The sequence below is a fragment of the Cryptomeria japonica genome, chromosome 5, assembly GCF_030272615.1.
Source record: "Cryptomeria japonica chromosome 5, Sugi_1.0, whole genome shotgun sequence".
Taxonomy (NCBI): domain Eukaryota; kingdom Viridiplantae; phylum Streptophyta; class Pinopsida; order Cupressales; family Cupressaceae; genus Cryptomeria; species Cryptomeria japonica.
The window spans coordinates 187,752,682-187,776,012 of NC_081409.1; the positions used below are offsets into that span (position 1 = coordinate 187,752,682).

Genomic DNA, 23,331 nt, shown 5'->3' on the forward strand with positions numbered 1-23,331 from the left:
TGGTGTGATCATCATTATAGAAACTGCAAGTTGAAGGTGCGAGGATATGATTAACAAATGATTTGCATAATAAAGACCATAGTGATGTTTTCCTATTGAATTATCGAATCATAAATTGCACAAATCTTGAAACTAATTACTATACTATTAGTGAATGATTTGTTCATTTAAGATTACGTGATTGAATCATTGGTTCTTAGGATTGGTGCCTATTTATTGTGGGGCAGAGTCTCATTTTATTGAAATTAAAGCAACTGAAACCATAATGAATAATGATTTGTGCATTTTATATACATCAAATGGATAACGCTAATAACAAAGCATACTTAAGAATCCATCACAAAACAGCATAAATCCATGTGTAAATAGAAGATACCATTATAATGCTTGCAATGAATTAGAGTGCTATCATATTCATCAAATCTAACATGACACTCATGCGAGCAAATGTGGCAAAGACGAAACCCTAGCTGTGATTGGAAGACTCTTCTAGAGAAATAGAAGCTATCATGGAGACACTATGTAGAGTCCGTTTTTGGGATTTACTTGAATTTAGTCCTGAAACAGTAATTCCAAATTAAGATGAGAAACATATTATTTTTACCATTATAACTTCATAAGAAATTTGCCAATTGTAATGCTCTTTATGTGCTATTCCTGGTTTAAGGTCTTCAAACAATATTAATCACTAGAAACTGATATTAAAAACATTAAGCTCAAGAATCTATGATAGCATCTAAATCCATAAATGCATCATTCATATCTAAATTAATACACCCTAATATCTGGTCGAAGGCATATTCCTTATAGTCAACCATATTATGTATTAAAATGCTATCATATTCATCAAACCTAACATTACACTCATGTGAACAAATGTGGCAAAGACAAAACCCTAGCTGTGATTGGAAGATTCTTCTAGAGAAATAGAAACTGTAATGGAGACACTATGTAGAGTCCTTTTTTGGGATTTACCTGAATTTAGTCCTGAAACAGTAATTCCAACTTAAGATGAGAATCGTATTATTTTTACCAATATAACTTTATGTAATGTTCCCTTTTGGGAGGACACTAAATCTTGCCCACAATTCTTTTAGAATTATTGCAGGTTATGTATTTTCAGTCTGCTATGGTAATTTGGACAGATTCAATATGATTCTGTTTCCCTCTTTGAAAGCTGAACGCTGCTCTCTTGGATGAGTGCTATTGCTGAATGGTTCGATCTGTATTTGATTGTTGAAGGTTCTCTGCTCTCTTAGGAGAAGTAATGTTAATTGTATTGATTTCCTCCATTGATTGATAAGTCCCCTTCAATGCTTGAAATTAATTTTCCTATATACTTTATTGGTGGAAGGGTCACCACCTTTCATAAGAATTGAGTCACCATTTTTTGTTGCTGCTCTTGAGAATAATATATTATTCTTCAAATTGATCTCCCTTTTTTTTTCTCATTAAATGAAAATTTTTCCCCTTTATATCCTCCAATGTGAGGGAGAGTCGCACCTCTTCATAATGGTCTCAACCTGTCACAATTACTGAAAGGGTCACAACCCTTCATCATTTCTGCCCGTTTGGAAGAGTCACTTCCTTATCTTTTTCCCTTTAATGCTTCCTTGATTCATTTGCTCCCTTCTTTCTTCCTTCATCTCTTTTTCTTCAAATGAAGTTCTCTTTTCTCCCTTTTATATCTCATAACCAAGCACTGCCTTATTATATTTATTTTAATTTTAATTGCATCTCTTGAGGAATCTCTGTCCAATAGTCTTTAATTAATATTAATCAACCTTATTAATGGATCACTGCCTTTTTTATTTCATTTGCCCAAGTCAAGACATTTATTGATAATGCTGCAATCACACTTCTTGGTGGGGGCATGACACTCTATTACAAATAACACTCAGAAATGTTCTATTTCTAGTTTCATAGAAATGTTGCTCACAAGATAAGTTGGATTGATGTGATTTGAAAACCTAGACCGCATTGGCAATGTGGTGATTGAAAGCAACAAATGACCAATTCTGTAAGTGAAAAATAAAACAGTTTCTATAGATTTACAACTAGGGTATATGACCCTTTGAAACAAAGTGTGGCCATATTTCTTTTTTTGAGGTTACCCATGCTTGTGACCCCATCACATTAATGCTTGCATGCAGAAATCATCCCTTCGAGAATTGTAGAGACACTTGGAAAAGTATTAGAAAATTGTCTATGTTTGCCATCATTTTGAGCATTAACATCTTCAAGATTTGAGAGTACAAGGTGTAAAAAGAACTTGCAAAATCCGCTAAAAAGCTTGGAGATGTCGTTAGAACGATTGGGTTAGAGATCTAACCACATTATTAAATATAGCATGGGCACTTTCATCTTTTATTTCCTTTGAATCAATGTTTATGCATTAAAAAATGACTTTTGGATGCAAATAGATCTGATTTGGTAGTCGTGGAGCTTCATTGGATCATTTATGACATTCTTGGTTGTTTTCTCTTTTACTATTGAAATTGCTTGTGAAGTCGGCCTAAATGATAAATTGCGGTTTTCGGGCATGAAAAATGTTTATTTGGAGGTTGTGACATCAAATATAGTCATAAATGACATTCGAGGACATGCAAGGAGGTAGGTAGGTTTGAATAGTGAAAAGCGTGGAAGTTTCGAACTTCAGAAGTTGTGTATACCTTATGACCCATATTGTTGTTGGGATGCCAGAGGTTGAGATTTGGGAGTGACAAGGAGCTCAAACAATTAAGGTATGCAAGTAGTGGGAAGTTCAGAGATGACTCATACTTTGTATCACTTTGAAGGCATGCTTGCATCTCCAACTTAGATAGGATACATGCAAGAAGTTATTGAGGGTTGGGCCTTGGAAAGTACTCGAGTAAGGGAATGGGTGGAGTTTTGACTTGGAAAAGTTAGATGAGGGAAATGGAAGAGTTTGAGCGTTAGGGTTGACAAGGAACAAGTACTATGGTAGAGTTAAGGCTGAAAGTCCGACTTTGATAAAGTAACTAGGTGAAAGTATTGAGTTAGGAGTCAAGAATTAGGGATGATGATTATAAGGTACCCAACTAAGGGAAAGTTTGAACCCGTAGCCTGATATGAATGCTTAAGAAGAAATGTTGAACTTTGGAGTTTTTTGGAACGCAATGATGGTACTCAAGTATGGGAGGCCCAAAACTTTGACACAATAAGGAAATAATGTAAGGGGTTTGAATTTTGGAGATCAAGTGGATCATGAAAATGGTATCAGGGGAAGGGAAACTTTGGAAGTCTGAAAGCTCGACAAACAAAGGGAAATGAGCCAAGAACATTTTTTGATTTGTGCAATTGCTAATATTGATAGGCACATAGGGGATGAAGGGGACAACAACAATGCAATCTTTGACCAATTAGGAAACATTCTAGATTGGTTATCTATGATGGGAGTAGCAAGGACAAAAGTGCATGAAATGACAAGGACTTAGTCACTATGCAAACTTGAGGTCTACAAATCTGGGCACTAATTGTGGCTTTAGTTGGGGATGTTTGCCTCTTATAGGCACAACGATAATCTAGCTATCTTTGGGAGCAGACTAGAAGAGGGGACCAAACAAAAGAGGACAAACACTTTTCATCATGACAAGCAAGGGTCATGATTGCACAAATATGATGATACTAGACAATACAAAATGAACACAAACACAAAGCACAAAATAATATTCAAGGTAGGACTAGCATTAGTCACTTGATGTAATGCTTTAAATGCAAAACTCCCACTAAATCTGTGAATTGCATACATCGTGAGCATACTTTGGATCCTTACATGGCCCAAGCCATTAGGGATCAAGTTTTCAATGTTTACCTTTGTCCTTAGACCTAGCATGGCACATGAGGATCAAATATTTGATTTGGAAGTTTCTTTGAAGTGCTTTATTGTTTAATAACTGTTTCCTTATTTTCTTTTATAACAAGATCTTTTCATGCACATCCTCTTGTTTTTGCCCAATTCTATCAGCTCCATTACTCTATGAGAAATTGCAGCATATTCTCCATCATTGACATCTTGTAGCAGTTGATTCATAAGCAACCCCAGATTGACTAGCAGCTTTGCATCCATCCCATAAACAAGCTCAAATGGGCTTTTACCAATAGCAGCCTTATTAGTTACTTTGTCAACCCATAATGTATATTTTAACTGGTCATCCCACCTTTTCTTATTTCCAGGGTTGTCCTGATGATCTTTATAAGGTTATTTTTGTTGGATCCAGTTTGTCCATTCTCTTGGAAAGGGGAAGAATGAATTAGATCAATACCATAATTTGTGCATAAACTCAAAATGTCACGTGATCTAAAACACATGGCAATATCTGCTATTATTCTTTTCGGCACATCGAACTTGGTTATGATGTTGTTCAATAGAAAATCTATTACCACCTTTCATGTAGCTTTTTCGGTTGGGATTGCCTCAACGCAGTTGGTGAAATAGTTGGTAGCCACAAGATCCATTTATATCCGTTGTTGGATTTTTCTTGAATTTCCCCTATGAAATCAACTCCCCAATGTTGGAAGTGAGATTTTGCTGTTACAGACATAAGAGGTAGAGTGCCTAAAACCTTTAATTTTTTTGAATACTTCTGACAGGAGTCACACTTTCTCACTCTTTCAGCCACATCGTTGAATAAAGAAGGTCGCCATAAACTTGACTTGAGAATCTTGTAAGCAGTGATTTTGGCATGCATAGATACCTTGATGGCATTTATCTATCACCTTGCTGGACTGTGTTTGGCTAAGGCATTTGAGTAGCATTCCATTATCATCTCTCGATGTCAAGCTGCCTTGCACCAGTAAATATTTTTGAGATCGTAGCTTGAGAGTTTGTTTCATGGTGCTTGGTTCATCTCGGAGGGACATTTCATGTTCTAGAGGTTGAAAATGATAGATTTAGTATTATTCATTTCTGGATTGAACATGATAGATTTCTGCTCTCTAACTATTGCTTTCATCCTGATGATGGATCATGTAGTGTAATGTCACCTTTATATTACTAGGAACATTTAACCAATTGCAAGAGACTGATTTCCTCAATTTCACTATAAACATTTGTAAATATGGATAGTCAATGCAATAATAATTTAATACACAATGGTTGACACTCGTAATATCATGATGGAATGTCAATAGCAAGGCTGTCTCTGATTTAGCAATTAAGTGTATGCAAAATGATCCCAAACAATAGATGTATATGGACTGCAATCAATGGACTAACTCTTCTTCTTCTGCCTACACCCTTTCTACCATGGCTGGAAGCACTCAGAGAGTATAGAGAAATACAGTATCACAAGATGAACTACAGAATGTTATTAAATCAGACTGACATCTATTTGGGTGTGTATAATTAATCATAACACAGTACATTAATTATAATAAATATGCAGAAATATTAATATACAGTCACAGTGCTTATTATATACACACAGGAAATTCATAACGAATTGTCTCAGTTAATTTGTCTGCTGTATATTCAGTGCCTTATCAATTATATTCCGTGCTAGGTTCCCCCCCTTCGACTGCTGGCATGTTTTACTTATATCTCTCCATCGGTTTGTAAGGTGGCGACTCTTCCTCCAGGTGTGACTGTTTGAAATGGTAACACCTGTTTATAACCAATCGCATCCCTTCAAAGACTAATCACTCCTCATAACCACTTTGTTAAGACTAACTAATCTTGATTGACGTGAAGAAGACTGCTGTTAGTTCTCCAAACTATAATCTCGTAATCTTCAATTGCAGCTTCCCTTATATTGACTTATCACTGGTCTTATACATTTCTTTAATATCATCGCTACTGTTGGATATGAAACATTCCATTTTTGATGGTGATTTACGGGAATGTTCCTATCGATAGGTGGATCTTTGTTTTCTTTGTCTTCTATTAAAGTCATTTGTTAATAGATTGCTGGACACTACTTGCCCTCTTAATCACTTTGTAAAATATGTGATTATATCGATCGAAGCATTGTTATCGACAGTATTACTGTATTCAGTGAAACTTTTCCCAATGATTGGTCAACGCGATATAAACATTTTCTTTGCGGTATTGACTACTCCACTCGTATTATTTGTTGGATATGATCGAACCTCCTTGCTAATAATCCATAATTATTTATATTCAAATCGTATTTGAATTATGCCAACATTCTTTCCTTAAATCAATAGTCTTTATGACTAATCGTTGTAGTATGATCTTAAGAAGGCACACTTTTAATAAGTTTTGAAGTGGTATGATCTTGTTATTAAACAAGACATTAATATAAGTGAGTGTGATCTTAAAAAGGTGCACTTTTAATAAGTTTGAAGTGGTATGATCTTGTTATTAAACAAGACATTAATATAATTGATTAGTAATTATTCTCCAAAAGTTGCGATTTAGTTTGGAGTAGTGTTATTTATTTATTAAAACAAAAAAATCAAAAAGCATGTCTATTAGAAAGAGTCACACTCTTTCAGATAAATATGGAGATATATGTATAGAGGTTGAAGATGGAGGAGAAGAGTGTGTGTGAAGTTGAAAAAGAAGTTAGATCAAGTGCATACACCAAGAGAAAGCATTATATAAAGAAGATCAATTCAGAACTAGAAGTATATAAGGAGTTTACGAGCAGATTGTGATCTATTTGTGGCAGTTTTGTGATCAGGTTTATAGCAGATTTGAAGGTGGTATAAAGAACTTCATTATAGCAAAATAGTGAAGAGAATGTTGTGGCAGACTTATAGCCATTTCATAGCAAAATTGAAGAAGGATTTATTACAGATTGAGAAAAGGATTATAACTCTTGTGACTATATTTTTGATTGAGAGATTTTTGCCTCTAACTGAATGAGGGGTTGGTGCCTGTAGTGGGGAAGTTCTCACAAACTGAATGAGGGGTTGGTGCCTCTAGTGGACAAGCATTCACGAATTGAATGAGGTGTTGGTGCGTCTAAATTTGTAAAAAAATATTATATAAATCAAGTATTTTCCTCTGGTTTTCTCTCATAAGGGTTTTCACATAAATATCGTGTTACTGTGTTCTTTGCATGTGTGTGATCATTGTAATTCTGATTGATAAAGTTTGAATTAATAAAAGTTATCATTATACTGATTCACCCCCCCTCTCGGTATAATCGTGTGCTCAACAAAGTTTACATAACTTCGTCCGATTAATTGTTGACATGTGTCCATTACTTCAAAAGGAAGCAAGAGCCCATAATTCACTTTTTGAATAATAATTAATAAGACAACTTTAATTTCCAAAATTGGGATATTTCCAAGATATTTTTCCACTCCAAAATATCTTTTCCAAATCAAGTCCAAACTCTCATGAAACGCAAATCCAAATTCACTTTCAAATTTGCACATCCAAATGCAAATGAAATGACATTTAAAAGTTGGTGACTGTGTCTTAAATGCCACCTAAATCTCTCGAGAGGCTTCTAGAAGATGCCTTTCTCGTATATGATGAACATGCATCTAAATTACACCCCAAAGACATGAAATTAACCTTTTTAGATTCCCAAAAGATAGCATTTACATAGAAATGGGTCCAAGCACTTTTCCAATCATTTTAACACTCAAATAAATGCACAAATAAGTTTTAATTATTTCTAAAAATTCACATTCAAGTTTGCACATCCAAATGCAAATGAAATTACATTTAAAGGTTGGTGACTAAATGTGTCTTAAAAGCAACCTAAAGCTCCCAAGAGGTTTCTATAAGATGCCTTTCCCATATATGATGAACATATAGCCAAATTACACCCAAAAAAACATGAAATTAACCTTTTTAGTTTCTTAAAAGATAGCATTTACATACAAATGGGTCCAATAAGTTTTCAAAACATTTTTAACATTCAAATTAATGCACAATTAAGTTTTCATTATTTCTAAAAATTTGGAACACCATAAGCCATCATAATTAAAAAAAATCAGACAGCATGCATAGCATTTGTGGAGTATAAGCAAAGTTACCTAGGGCCGGTGTGTGGCTATACTGGTATACCCATAGACTTGTCTTATACATCCATGAGTGGATTGAGATGGTACGAACACTTCCATTTTAATTTGTCTTAATTAACCTCCATTGAATTATTCCTGTTTGTGTTACTTGGTATCGCACATCAAATACATTGAGAATAACATCTGAAGAAAAAACAGTTAAAGCCAAGAAGAAATTATAGACATACTTCATAAACGCTTCGTCCCTAGTGGACTAGTATGTGCGGAAATCAGTCTCAATAGAATTCATCTCATAAATCTTGTATAGACATGGATTCTTAAATCCATATGATAATATATGCAATGCACATGCACCCAAATAAGCTCATATACTATCTGCAATGATAGGATGGCATATCAAAATCATGAATCAAGATACAACATCATATGTTTATGGCAAACATCATCATAGCATTATATGGAAATAATGAACTTGAAAAATCTAAAATCATATGATGTAATCGTCATATAATCTAAATTGTTATGTAAGGTAAAACATCATGGAACCACATACATATCAAGTGCAATCCGAAAGGGATCATGTAATGTCCCCTACTAGGAGGCTGCCAATTCCTGTAACTTAATAATAGTTCTGAACTGATCTGATCAATGATCATGTCACTGGATGCTTTTGACTCCTTTCCTTTATATCTCTCAATGTGAGGGAGAGGTCACACCTCTTCATTGTGGATGCGCTTTGGCAAGAGACACACCCTTTGAAAGAGTGCAACTCTTCATTACTTCTGCCCTTTGAGAGGGATGCAACCTTTCATAATCAGATCTGCACTTCTTATTTAAATCAGATTTGCACTTCTGATTCCCAAATTATCCCCTTTTCAAAATGAGGTTGTCTTCTCCCTTTTATATCCCATGTTTGAGGGAGTCACAACTTTTCCTTCCATGTCTTTTGACCATTCATTAACTTAATTAAATTTTAATTATATTTAATTGTATAATTTTATATTTTAATTTAAAATTTATTTTTATTCTTTTCTTTTTTAATGTTATTATTATTATTAAATTCTATTCCAAAGTGGGAACATTACAGATCAAAATCACATCATAATGTAATTGCCTGATACGATGTTGCAACAAAGGTATCAACAAAGGTGACCCTTAGGACTTGTATAAATTTCAATCTATAAATACAAGTTGACTCTTGACAAGGATGTTGGTAAACTATAACTTAAATCATTGTTATATGGGATCATGACTTATTTGTTTATTGGCAAGCATGAGGGCAAGAAAAAGCTGAAGAAGTCATGTATATTGCTTTAAACTTGGAATTGGTAATTGGATTATTTGATTGGCGCTAGAAGCAAGAATAGAAGCTCATTTGAGCTTCTAATGAGCGATCAATTTGGATGACAGTTTTTTATAATCAAATTCTGAAATCTAATTTACTTTGGAGCTTTCTAGTAATGCATTACTAGTTAGATAGATGAATTTTTTTATAGGATATATGTTGATGAATAAAAATTGAAAAGCAAACCGAGTCATTGCTTTAAGCATCAAATAACTCTCTTTAGACTTAGTCAGGTGCTACATATATGCATTGTCGTTTTAGAGTAACCTTTATTTCTTTATGGGACCTCTGTAATTTATATTATTGCCTCATCTAGGTCCACCAAATCTAATTGAGAAGGCCAAATATGTAATTGTGTGAACAAGTTGTCATATGGCATGGTAGAAAAGGGAAAAAAATATTTTAATTTTAATTCCTTACATTTTTAGATTATTTGGCTATACAATTTTTTGTGAAAAAAACGTATGCTATGATATTTTTATCTTAAATATATAATAGTATTAAGCCTTGTTAGAAACTGTGTTGCAAGGTGATATGCAGATAATTTGTGGACATTTTCTTTGTTTTTGTTGTGCAAATGGGATTGGTGTTGATATTGAGGGTATTCAATCTTTACACGACGTTGGATTATAATTGTATGGATTTTTGTTGAAAAATTTGTTCTTTTCTTTTCAACAATGATAGAACTGCTTTGACTTTGTAACTTTTTCTTTCAGGAATAAAGTGACTGTATGTTTTGATTCTCTCCGTGATCGTTGTTTACGAGGTATTACTTGTCGCTATTATCATCCTTCACCGCGGATTCGGGTGTAAGTTATTTTTCATCTTTCTGAATTTAGATCATAATTCCTCTCTAGTATAGCACTTTTTTATTTTACACTTCCAACTAGGGAATCTGTTGATAGGATGCATAATAAATAACATACAGAAGATATGGAGTTTGAGAGGAAAGTAAGGGAAAAAAATATGTTGATGAAATCACATGAATGTGGCTTTTTTTGGTAAGTATCCCTTTGCAGATTTGCATAAAGGAAAATTTAAACAAACCTTTTATGTATTTCACTCTAGGTCACTGCAGGAAGCAGCTGGCATCCAACCAACAACTGCTCCTTTAGGCTACCGAGTTGATGCGGTAAAGATTGTTTTTTTATATTTTATTTTAAAGCCAAATTGGAAGAAAAGTGAAATTAATGTCTACGGGATGCTCATATTATTAAACCAGCATCTGAAGAAGTATGTATCATAGACTTTTGTTTTTGTTTTTCAGATTAGGTCATCAAATTTGTTCTTTGGGCCTCCCGGATTACCACATCCATTGCCAGTTTTGTCGCCTCCTCCTTTGAAGACCATGAACAAGCTTTCAGTTGAGGTATTATTCATTTGCTAAGGTACATTCATGCTTATTAGCTTCTTAAGTCAAGGAAACCAACATATATGTCTAATGGGTATTCTCATGAAGTGTGTACCATGGAGGCCTTAACTAATTAAATTACAAATTACCAGTATATATAGAAAATATGACCCTTTCTCATATGGGGACCCCACTATAAATATTCATATAGAAACGTGCAACATTTGCACATTAATCCATCAAAGGTTTCGCATTGCATGTAGGAGTTATTCTACAAGAGGTGCAACGGATTGACATATACAGTATAATTTGACCTCATTCCAAGTAATTATATCAAATTGCCTGCTATCCTTCTCCTATATTGTGCTTTGGATGGCAACTTAATTGTCAATGTTCTTGCACTTCTCAATCATCATTTTTTATGGTCATACCCGACAAATTGTCACTAACTCATTATGAACTTTCTTCCTATCATGTCTTCTTAAAGCTGAGATTTTTGAAGGTATAGCGAAACCTTTGTTGCTCTGAGTCTTCATATTTGTTGTTGCTTAATATGAATAATACTTAATTAAATATATGCGCTTTATATCTTAAATTTTAGACAAATTGTTCACACACACACACACACACACACACACACACACGCACGCACACACACACGCACACCTACACACGTGCACACACACACACGATCTTCAATTTTAGACAAATTGTTGACACACACACGCACACACCCACCCACACAGATGCGCACACACACACGATCTTCAATTTTAGACAAATTGTTGACACACACCCACACCCACACCCACACCCACACGTGCACATTCACGCACACACACACACCCACACACGCACACGCACACACGTGCACGCATAGGCACACGCACATCCACGTGCACGCACACACGCACGTGCACACAGACAGACAGACACACAGACACAAACACTCAGAAGTCTTGGGTTCGCTAGTTCAAAATGGAATCCTTTTGTAAGATGATGGCAATATAATTCCATCATATGTTTTTTGTGTTTATTTCCTTTAGAATCACTTTTTCAGATTCTGTACAATATTTCTGCATTGTTTGTTCTCATTCATTGAGATTGTGTTGAATAGTCTACAAGGTCTTTTAATCACTCTAAATTTCTACATTTGTTTGAGTGAGCTTCCTTTTCTTAAATCTTTCTAACTTTGCATCAAAAGGGAACTCTATCCTTAGTTCTTGGAGGATGTCTACTTACTTGGTTTTCATTTTTCAATTAGTTTCGCTTATAATGAAATATCTTTCAGTAATCTCTTCAATTTTCATATATATATGCTTATAAACCTTTGTATTCCATAGATATGAATAATTTGTAAGTATTCAGTAGAAGGGAAGGCACCCTTGCTGCCCTTTACACTGCTCTTAACAAATTTGCACTTAGACAAATTTTAGAAATAAGATATCTTTTCCTATATCTAAATAATAAATATTGCTTTCATACAACTATTTGTCTTTTCAATTTTCACGCACATGCACACGCACACACATTCAGTAGAAGAAAAGGCACCCTTTGCCCTTTATACTGCTCTTAACAAATTTGCACTTAGACAAATTTTAGAAATAAGAGATCTTTTCCTATACCATGCTATCTAAATAATAATTATCGCTTTCATCCAACTATTTGTCTTCTTATTTTTCACACACACACACAGACACACACAGACACAGACAAACAAACACAAACAGACACACAGACACACAGACACAGACAAACACAGACACACAGACACACACACATATCCTTATAAACCTTTGTATTCTATAGATAAGCATTCAGAAGGAGGGAAGGCACCCTTGCTGCCCTTCACACTGCTCCTAACAAATTTGCACTTAGACAAATTTTAGAAATAAGAGATCTGTTCCTATATTATGCTATCTAAATAATAAATATTGTTTTTATCCAACTATCTGCCCTGGTATCAACAAATCATATACAGCAAGGAGTATGTTGTGCTTGCAGTTCGCCAATTTTTCTATTTTCACTGTAGTGTACAAGATCTGTTGTTTGCTGCCATTTATGCTTTTGTTTGATATTTAAGTGAGTTATCTCATCTTTCAGGTCTGTCGGGATTATGTACGGGGGCGCTGTTCAAGGGAAGCAGATGAGTGCCGCTATGCTCATCATGCCCCAACTGCTGGCCAAGGAGACCATGTAACTGTGGGTTTTATTGATCCTACACCCTGTAACATTACTGGGAATATTGTAGATCTTGCAATATCTGTAGATTCACTTGGTGTTTTGTTTTCTTTTATCATACTGCTTTGACTGACTGAAATCTACTGTTTGATTGCTAGGACAGTAGAAGCATTTTGCTTTCAAATGTTAATAACGAGCATTATGTTGTAATGGGCATTTTACATTTTAGGAGCTACAAGAAAGTTGAGCTGGTATTGTTTTGTATTTATGAGATGTTTTACAGTTACTTATTGTAAAAATTAATAGAACATAATGTTTAATATTCTATTAAATAAGAAGATACTATTACAAAGAGGTTCATCTCCTTATCTAGAAATTGGACAATGAAACCATGCAAAAGGATAAACATAACTCACCCAATGCTAAAAATAGCGAACTAAACAAACAGAAAAATACTTGCCACTAGGGTGACTTTTTTACCATGTAAGTCTTATCTTCTTGTCATGCCCTGGCCATGACACTCACAACCAAAAAACAAATCAGTAATAGATAAAGGAGGTATATCCATACTTTCAGAAAATTGTCTTATTAAATAAGATTTCACAATTTTCCGATCCATAACTAAGACGTCTTCCAAGAGGGAGATAGAAACGATTAAGGAACAGCATATCAGATCTGATTCTCTTTCATATAATCAGTGGATTGTCTAAACAAATTCTCTTCATCAGCGATTTGTCTAAGTTAAGGATTGACTCAAGCATTTAACAAAGTCTTAACAAAAACGGGACAAATGTGAGAAGATGCAGCCTTGGAGAAGGTTGTACATATGGAGAAGGTTGTACATAAGGAAAAGAAACGACCCTTCATTGCAATAAAAGGGATATATAAAGCAGATCCACATTTGCATCAAGGACATTGAACTTAAGAAGAAGAGCAATTGATCAAGAGGAAGCCAGTAGCTTCAGATTTAATACTAGTAATTGGCAGATTCATATGTTTACAAATATTGGGTACGATGCATAATGCTTAGACCCTGATCTTACTAATTTGCTATTTTGTCTTCCATGTAGTAATAGATGTAATTAACCTATTATTGTTAATATATATTTATATATTTCTATCATTGCTATTATGAGATTCGGCATAATAAATTATATAGTAGATTCCTTAACACTTCATCCAACCAACCATCTTATTATGGAAGGTAGAATAGAATATATATAAGGGATGCAAGTAGCACAAGGTTCCATTCAAGTAGAGCAACCCCGGGTGGGGCTAGGTTGTTGAATGGTGGGTGTCATTCCTATTAGAATAATTAATTCTTTTAGTCAGTTACCTTTTTAGTGGTTCTATTAATGGTCATTTAGTTAGTCATTTAGCTTTTTAGTTTGTCATCTTAGTTGTCGACTTAGTTAGCTTTTTAGTTTATTTAGTCATTGAAGTTCAACTATTGCTTCTTTTATAAGAATGCATAGTTTGCTTTTTAGTGTTTAGTTTTTTAGTTTTATTTAACATTTTAAGTGTTTTAGCTTTAGATTAACAGTTCGTTCTTTTTAGAACACCATCTTGTAATTCCTTTATATACGGTTGTATATTCTTAGTTAGTTCATTCTAGATAATCTGATTATTCAAAGATCACTCAATTATTTTTTATAGTATTAGAGTGGGTTGATGGGATTTTTTAAAGTTTGGCGATACCTAGATGTTATTTCCAGAAATTTTTTTGAGAGATTTTTATGAACAAAATCTGAATTGGAGAGATTTCGCAGAGCAGGTTGAGGGTTTTGACATCTGAAAATTTTCGAAGGTTTTGGCTTATGCAGATTTTCATGCAGGTTTTGTGAAGGATTTTTCATGTGTAGAAAAAGGGTTTTTTGCAATTTAAAAAAAAAAATTGTGGGTCAGGCTGAGCTGTTTTTTTCCCTCTGCAGATTTCACGACAAAGATGCAACACATTTTTCTGTGTGGCTAAGTTCGTGGTTTGCAGGAGGGTTTCTGGGCTGCGACTTGCACGACACAATTTTTGTGTTATTTTTCTGCAACCCGGACGTGATTTTTTTGGCGGATTTTCCAATGTTTTTTGCACTTTTTCGTAGCGGCCATGACTGTTATTTTTCCGCGCTATTTCTTTACCTTCCGACACTAATCATTCTGCGATCCTGCCTGTGTGATTTTCGCAGCCACCTGCAATTTATTTTCACTTTTTTTTGTTGGCGACCTTCATGTTTTTCTGACCTGTGTTTCTGGCGTTGCAGTTCTTTCTGCGCCTGTTTGATTTTCAGGCCGTGATTTTCAATTCCGTGCTCTTGGGCTTGATGGAAAATAATAAGCTTGAGGCACCTTACATGATGATCCAAGGGACTCCATAATGAGCATAGGTTGTAGGGGAAGTGTTATTGAATCCCACATGTACATTATGTAGTAATGATTAGGTGTCTCTTTATAGTATTGCTGGTTATATGTTTCTTCATCTTTCATAATGACAAGTAACCTCGTTGCAGGGTCTAAGTAGAGACATAAATAGGCAAGTTGCACTTCCTTAGTATAATTCATACCTAAATTGGTGTTCTAGGGAATAATATAGGAATATCCCAATAGGCAACATTACACTTCTAGTAATTTAATATTATTTTAATACCCCCCTTAAGGCTTACTTTTCTGAAAGCAGAACATAGATGAAATTTTCCATTCTTCAGAAGCTTTTCTTTGAAAACAAACCATACAATAGGGAGAACTCTATTAGGCTGCCTCAAACCTTTGTAAAGGTGTAGCTCTCAAGCTGAGTTCCCAAGTTCTTGTATTACCACCTCCCCAAATACCTAAGCCACAAATCTTCTCGAACCATTGGACCACAATCCATGTTGAGGTACACTTATAGAGTTCCATTAAGTTGTCTCAGAAACCTTAGAAGGGTATGATCCCAGGATCATGGACTCCCAAGTTAACTAGGCAACCATCCTTTCCTGCCAAGTAATCCTTCCAGACTTCTCTTGAAATGCATTTGGAGGATCTTCAACATGGCGACAAAGTGTGTTGGCATTAGCTTCAAGAAGTATCTTAGCATATCTTACTTTATGCTACCCATATGCAAAGTGTATGGCTGTCCAACCTTTTGTTCCTGTTCCATCTTTGTCTATATCAAGTAAAAGGACATTGAATATAATTATTAGAATCAATGCTACTACTACCCTCATTACAAAAGTAGGACTCCTGGGATGTATGTGTAGACATTGAAAATATATTTTTTAATTAATGCCCCTAATATTCATCCTAATTACCATTTATTATTTATTAATTATCTTCTATTTTCCATTCTCACTTTATTCACTTAATTGTATAATATTTTAATATTTAATTAAATGTGAACTGATTAGCCACTCATAACTTGTATTTTCATCTCTTTAGTCTTCATTAGGAAACTTTAAATTTCTATAGCCATTGCTTTAGTCAACTGTTTTTTTCTTCATGTTAAATTTGCTTCCATTTAGAAACATCTTCCTTCAGTTTAGTCTGCAAATGGAAATGTAATGTCCCGAATTTTTAGTGACAAGTAATTGAATTGATGTTTATTAAGCTGTCAAAAAAAAAAGAAATATTAAAAAAGGCGACTTAATATTAATTATTTTAATTAAATAATAATAAAATTATAAACTATTATTTTTGTCACTTTATTTAATAAAGTCCTCCAAAATATGATTTATATTTAAGTCAGCCAAGTTGGTCTAATATTCTAGATGCTTCTTGGAGTTCTTTATAAGGGGGTTGAATGGAAGAAGGAATGCATGATTGAGTTTATTTCTTCTTGTGGAAAAATTTCCTGTTGGCTGTAACGTGGTTTCAGCCTCATTCCAAGGATGAAAACCCTTGTGAATTCGGTGAGTTGGACAGAAACCTGGCTCATCCATCGGAGGTTCCATGACGAGGATCTACTTGTGCTTCATTGTTAATTAATTGGTGAAAAGAGCAGAATTTCTACATCAGATTTGAAGATCAGATATTAGGGCTTCTTCATTTGCCGATTTAGGCTATTATTTGCCTAGGGTTTCACCCTAGATTTGGAGTGCCATATTGTAGAAGGGGGGGCAACTTGCCCTAGAGGAAAAATTGGGTGATTTTTGGGAGCTTAAGGTTTGATTTCATTTTCAGATCTGGGGCAGACCTGTTCACCATCCTTGGAGCAGCGATTCTGATGCTTGTTATCATGATCTACTTGTGCTTCATTTTTAATTAATTGGTGAAAAGAGCAGAATTTCTACATCGGATTTGAAGACCAGATATTAGGGCTTCTTCATTTGGCAATTTAGGCTATTATTTGCCTACGGGTTCACCCTAGATTTGGAGTGCCATATTGTAGAAGGGGGGGCGACTTGCCCTAGAGGACAAATTGGGTGATTTTTTGAAGCTTAAGGTTTGATTTCATTTGCAGATTTGGGGCAGACCTGTTCACCATCCTTGGAGCAGCAATTTTGATGCTTGCTATTATCGTTTAATTAGGGCTATGCCGTAAGATTGGAGAGTGATTATCTTAAGGAAATTTGTGAGTTGTTGGAAAACATTTGCACCATATGGAGTAGCAAACCCTAGCCAGTTTATAGTAGAGATGAGCACCTCAATTTGGAGGTACATTTTAGGGCCTTGTAATTAATTGCACTAGGGTTTGAAACCGTCATTTTGGTCATTGTAACTTGGCCATCATATCAAGGACAACTTTGCATTTTTGTTATGTATAAACCCTATAATTTATTTCTGTTTGTAGACAGCAGACTTCTGGGCAAATTTGGTATTAAAATCTGCATATCTATCTCTATTTTATCTCAGAAAATGTAAGGGAAGTTGTATTTCGGTACTGAACATTTTTGGGCAGATATTAAGGTGGTTGTTGTATGTTTCTAAACTCAGAAAATAATCGGAAAACTATTTCTTTAGTTGGTAAATTCAGATCTGATTCTGACATAATATCTGGGACTGTAATTGAGGTTTTTTACATGCAAATAAATTTTCAGATTGTTGTGCCCTAGTTTGTAGAATTTGTTATCTTTTTCGAGTATTCTAATTTGAGGATATTACAGGAAAGTCGGTGTGCACAGTTACCCATCAAATAAATGAGTAATTCAATATTAGGCTCTCAATGCATTGAATTGGCAAATTTCTACTTCTAGTTGAGTTGACTCCACTGTTTTTCTAGTTAACTCAGGGTATCAGTCTTATGCTCATCTTCTAAGTCTAAATACAATCATCTTCCTCATCATTATATTATTAGTGTCATGCTATTTGAGGATTGCATCCACATTCTAAAGGTGACCCAACATACATTAGTCTTTAATTGAGGTTTGCAATGCATTTTGTAGACCGGGATATACTTTGGTTTTTGTTTGCATGCTTTCAAAGTTCACTTGATTTCTTAGTTTACGATTTTCATTGTTTATAGTATGCATCTCCTTTCATTCAGGCTGACTTCATTGGCCTTTTTATGTTGTGTAGGTTGATTCTGCACTTTAAGCATAGGCAAACTTTCATGCATCTTCACAATTCTAACACTCATACTCATTAATTGCTCAAATCTAGATATTCACCACATAGACATGAGAAGGAAGATTTTTCTAATGGCAATAACTTCCAGAATACAACCCAACAATGGGTGAGGACTAATAATAGGCACAAAATAAGCCGTAGCAGCCATGACTATAACCACAACCACTCATAATAGTAAATACTTCACCAAAGCTCAATCTTCGGTTTGAACTGCAAACCCTAGTTGTCACTTTCAGGAACCCACAATTTTATTAAAAACACCCAAAAAATTCATCTGAGATGCGCCAGAAATCCTAGCTGCTCCAAGAAATCATCATGATCTAATGAAAAATTCATATGAGATGTCAAAATAATCCACACTAATATTAAAAAATCTTAAGAAAAAACTAGTAATGGATTTCACCCTGATCATTGCAGGTTGAAAATTCAAGAAAACAGGTGTGATTTTTTAAAATCACCAAAGACGACGTGTAGAAAAATGCCCTCATTGGATTTCTTTTAGTTGCGATCTTCCAAATTCTCACACAATTTTTGATTGCTAGTCATAACGTTTTGCCACAAATGAGGTTGCGATTTCTAGATGAAAATCTCCACAATTTATTGCAAAAAGTGACACAATTTTAAGGTGAGAAATGGCATGACTTCATGCAAAACCCTCATGTGATTTCTAGTAAATCCTATTGTGACTTCGAAAATAATAAATCCTTGAAAATTTACTATAGAAAAACCTTGCCATTTTCTTAATAAAAATTAGGTAGTGAAATTTACTAGGAACAATCCTTTTGCTGCAATTGGTAAATTCATGCGACCCACTGCTCTGATAGCGTATTGTAAAAATTAATAGAGCATAATATTTTAATATTCTATTAAATAATGAGATACAATTACAAAGAGTTTCATTTCCTTATATAGAGATTGGAGGATGAAACCATACAAAAGGATAAACATAACTTGACTCACCCAACGCTAAAAATAATAAACAAAAAGAACAAAAATCCACTTGCCACTAACGTGACCTTATCTTATAATGTTTTAATATTATTCTAATGACTTAGGTGAGGTGTTTTAGTCCTTTCGTGCATTTTGCTAGTGAGTAAATGCAATTTGCATTGATCAAATAGAAACCTATGGTTTTTTTTAAAGGTGGTTTATGTTCTGTAATGCCCTCGTGTTAAGCTGGTTTTCTACTTTCCACTTCCAATTGGGTTGGTTCTTGCTTTCGATGGATGTAGCTTACTTGGTTGAGGAGTGTGTTCGTGTATGTTTTATCATTCACCGAACATTAGAATAAAATGCCAAAGACACTCTATCCTCTCTTGAACAAAATCACTATGTATGCCAAGATTGCGAGAAAGACCACATGGCGACTCCAAGGTTTATATGTGCGAACGGGTGACTTTATGTTGGATAACTTCCTTGGTTATGTATGCTGAAACACAAGGGGGACTTACGCTCAACTATGTTGATCACAAGTTAGGACTTAGACAAATATAAGAACGAATGCTCTCTTTCTTTTTTTTGGATTTTCAGATTTGGTGTTTCAAAAAAGGGATAAAAGGATGAGGGTTCAGAAGTTCTATATTAGTCTTAAGAACTTGGGAGATGGTAGAGATTAGGTGAAACCAATCAACAATACTTTGTTTCGCCACACTATGGATAACTACGCAAAGCAGGTACAATCTTCTAAGGTAGTGCTCAAGGTTTTCATACTTGTGAATAATACCATCAATTGAACAATATTTACTCAAAGTAGAAGTTAAAGCATCCACATCATAAGCTCAAGCTAACTTTACACATTGAACGAAAATCATTCATCCAAAGAAAGTATGAGCAAGAGTTTCACCAATCTAAACTATCAAATCCTTCATTCATCTAACAACTTTTGAAAGCAAATTTAGTCTAAGTAGAACTATTTTATTGTTGAAGAAAGTATGTAACCATGTAACCACTTAATAACAATAAGACTTCAAAGCAAAATTTGCAAATGAACTTTTTATTATTCAAATAACTCTAAGCAACAATTTCATAAATCTCTCCACAACACAATGAAATGAGAGAATGAGAGTTTATATAGAGTTTCTGAAAACAAATGAAAGCCCAAGATCGATCTATAAGATCCACAGCTGAGATTAAGACAACACAACCCTAGATAGAGTTTCCCAAAATAAGACTAGAGACAAATGCATGCTAGACAAGTGGCACGAAGAGCCATCTTTTAGGGAGGCACATCCTTATCCTTGCGAGCAACAGTGTGTGGAATGAATTTGGACACAATTGAGTTGACCTCTTCCATGGTGACATGTGGCAACATGTTGATCCCGTATTCCTATCCTTCCAAGTTGTCTACACGAGCGGCAAATGCAATCTCCCATTCCAACTCTTGTTTTAGGAAGGCATCCTGGATGGACAAGAATTCTAATGCCTTGGTCAAATTTTGCTTCAGGATTGGCCTTGTGACGGTGAAGAAAATCTCCTGAGTTTTGAGCTTTAGATTTTCCAGCCACATATCACTTTCTTAGATGGTCTCCTTTTTGAGCAAATCAGCAGTTGTAAGGAAGATTTTGCTTTGTATTTCTTTAATCTGTTCTTCAGCCTTAGTACTATCTTCCTTTACCTTCTCCAAAACTTTGCTCCTTGCAACCAATGCCCAAAGCCATGCGTTGAAGTCATATGCAACCCTTGCTGCAATTATCTTTCCATCAATTAGTTCCTGTTTAGGTATGCCTTTCAACACTCTAAGACATCCTGAACATCCTGAAGGTCAGCCCATGTTTCTGCCATGCTCGCAATTCTAGAGAGCAAGAAGGAAGTCTGTCCATATGTCAGCATCAATTTGTCCACGAATGTGGCTGCTTCTTCTCTATTGCCCGCCATCCATTCTTTAGTCTCTCTTGCCGTCGCTTTTTCTTCTTCAAAATTTTCAATTGCTTCGTGCGAGGAATTCGTAAGTGGAAGAGCTGTTAGATTGCCTTGGTTAAGTGGCTTGGTCAAGTGTTGAATGTATTCCTTCAAGCGCTCAATTTCCTTTTTGTATTCTCTCTTCTTCCCTACCTCTTTATCTAGTCTCGCCTTCATGGAAGCGACTGAATTATCTAAGTCTTCCATCTCTTTTCCCTTTGTAGTTGGTCCCAAGTCAAAGGTGGTAATTTCATACTCTTGATGAGTTATATCTTTTGACTTGTCCACTTTTGGTACAATAATCTGAACTGTAGGACAACCTGTCTCATCTCTTTGGATTGTGGAAAACTTCTTGGCAGGCTTCTTTGCAGCAACCTTCCCTAATCTGGCCAAGAAATTGACCGTATCATCTTCTTCTTCTTGGACTTCCACTGGTACTTTTACTTTCAATCTTTCTTTCAGCCAGTCAGGAATCGTAGGTTGCTCAATGCCTTCCTCTTCTTGATTACTTTCTTCACATGGAATATTTTGACCTCCTCGAAGAGCGAAAATCATTCCCTCCTGAAACTCATTGCCCAAAATATCCATTTCACTATCTGATTCCAATATTTCTGTGCCTGTAGGAGATGGTGGTTCTTCATCTTCTTGCTGGATTGTCATCATATTTCCCTCATGGATTGGAGAAGGAATTTTTATTTCATCAAGTGGCTGATCCTCGATAATCATTAGGCTGCCCAAATTCCTAGATGTAGCAGAATGGGGTGGCTTTGACCTCTGCTTCTTTTCAGCAAGTTCTTCATTTGCGACTTCCTTCCCTTTTGATCTTGAAGGGTCATCAACTGTTTCCTTCCGTTTTCTTGAATTGATGCTTTCAACTAGCCTGGCACTTTCTTTATTGGAAGAGTATGATTCCATGGCACCCATTAGGTTGTACGTGAGAGTCGCACCTCTTCGCTTCAGCCCTTGGACCAGCTGGTCAACCCACCATTGCAAATATTTGACAATTGGCCGCATCAAGTTGGTTAGATCAGCGAGTTCTGGTTCTGACCACTTCACAGGAGAAAGAGGCCAATTTTCATCAAAGCGCGACTAAGTGTATTCTCCATCGTCTTCCAATTGATCAGGCACGCAGAAGAGCTTAGTTGTTTTGATCAAGCTTATTGGCAGTCTAGATCATAGTCTTTTCTTGACTTCGAACTCATCTGCAACATTTGCCCAAAAATCTTCTAAGTCAATCCTGTGTCTATACTTTTCTTCATTCACTGATCCAATGTGGTTATGAGGATCAAAATCAGCCTGGGATCGTTAGAATGTGAACGAATACCACTGCATATCCGGCTTGGCGCTCTTAACTGCTCGTGTTGTTGGACAAGACTGTAGCATATTCCCAATGAAAAATGGAAAGGAAATAGCTGCCTTCTGCATTGTGCTTTGGAAACCCTGATATGTTTCCAGCTGCCTAAGGACTTCAAGCAAGACCATTCTATTGGTGGGATAAATTGGAAGCCAATAAGGACATCCAGTAAACCCCTGGACTCTTATGTATGTGAATCTCAGAAACTGGATAAACCAAGATCCATACTTGCTTATTAAACTTTTGGCTTCTGGATTGAGTCTCTGATGGGTTCTTCCTTGTAATGTTTTGGTGATATACATCAGGAATGCATCATTTACCTGCCTGAAGTGGGCCTTCTCACTTAGCTGCAGTTGCGGATAACAGTCATAGGACTTAAACTCATTTTCACCATTGCCTACGACGCCTCGACAAATCAATCCAGTGTATCTCCAGTTTGTTGTCAGCAGGTAAACTATGTAGGAGCTCATGTAAAAGGACTTCGTCTTTTCCAAATTCCTCAGTTGTTCGTCAAGATTATCACTGATTATTCGGGACCAATTGAACATTTTAACACTTGAGGTGATCTTATCAATGAAGTAGTACATCCATGTTTCAAATGGCGCACCCTGCGGGCTGCCCATTACTCTGTTCAATAGCAAGATGAGATCGCCATAGTCTTCTTTGAAGTTAGTGTGGAATAATTTCTTTGGTCCCTTCTTG

General features: G+C 35.4%; 1 protein-coding gene across 4 annotated transcripts in view; it reads left to right on the forward strand.

Moving 5' to 3' along the window:
• LOC131060886 (zinc finger CCCH domain-containing protein 28) overlaps positions 1–23,331 on the forward strand; it is a 96,893-nt gene that overhangs the window by 41,314 nt on the left and 32,248 nt on the right. For all 4 annotated transcript variants that reach the window (XM_057994310.2, XM_057994309.2, XM_057994312.2 and 1 more), the window contains exons 2-5: positions 10,030–10,122; positions 10,382–10,445; positions 10,581–10,682; positions 12,768–12,866. In XM_057994310.2, coding sequence (XP_057850293.2) covers positions 10,030–10,122; positions 10,382–10,445; positions 10,581–10,682; positions 12,768–12,866 — 358 coding nt within the window. The remainder of the gene's footprint in view (positions 1–10,029; positions 10,123–10,381; positions 10,446–10,580; positions 10,683–12,767; positions 12,867–23,331) is intronic.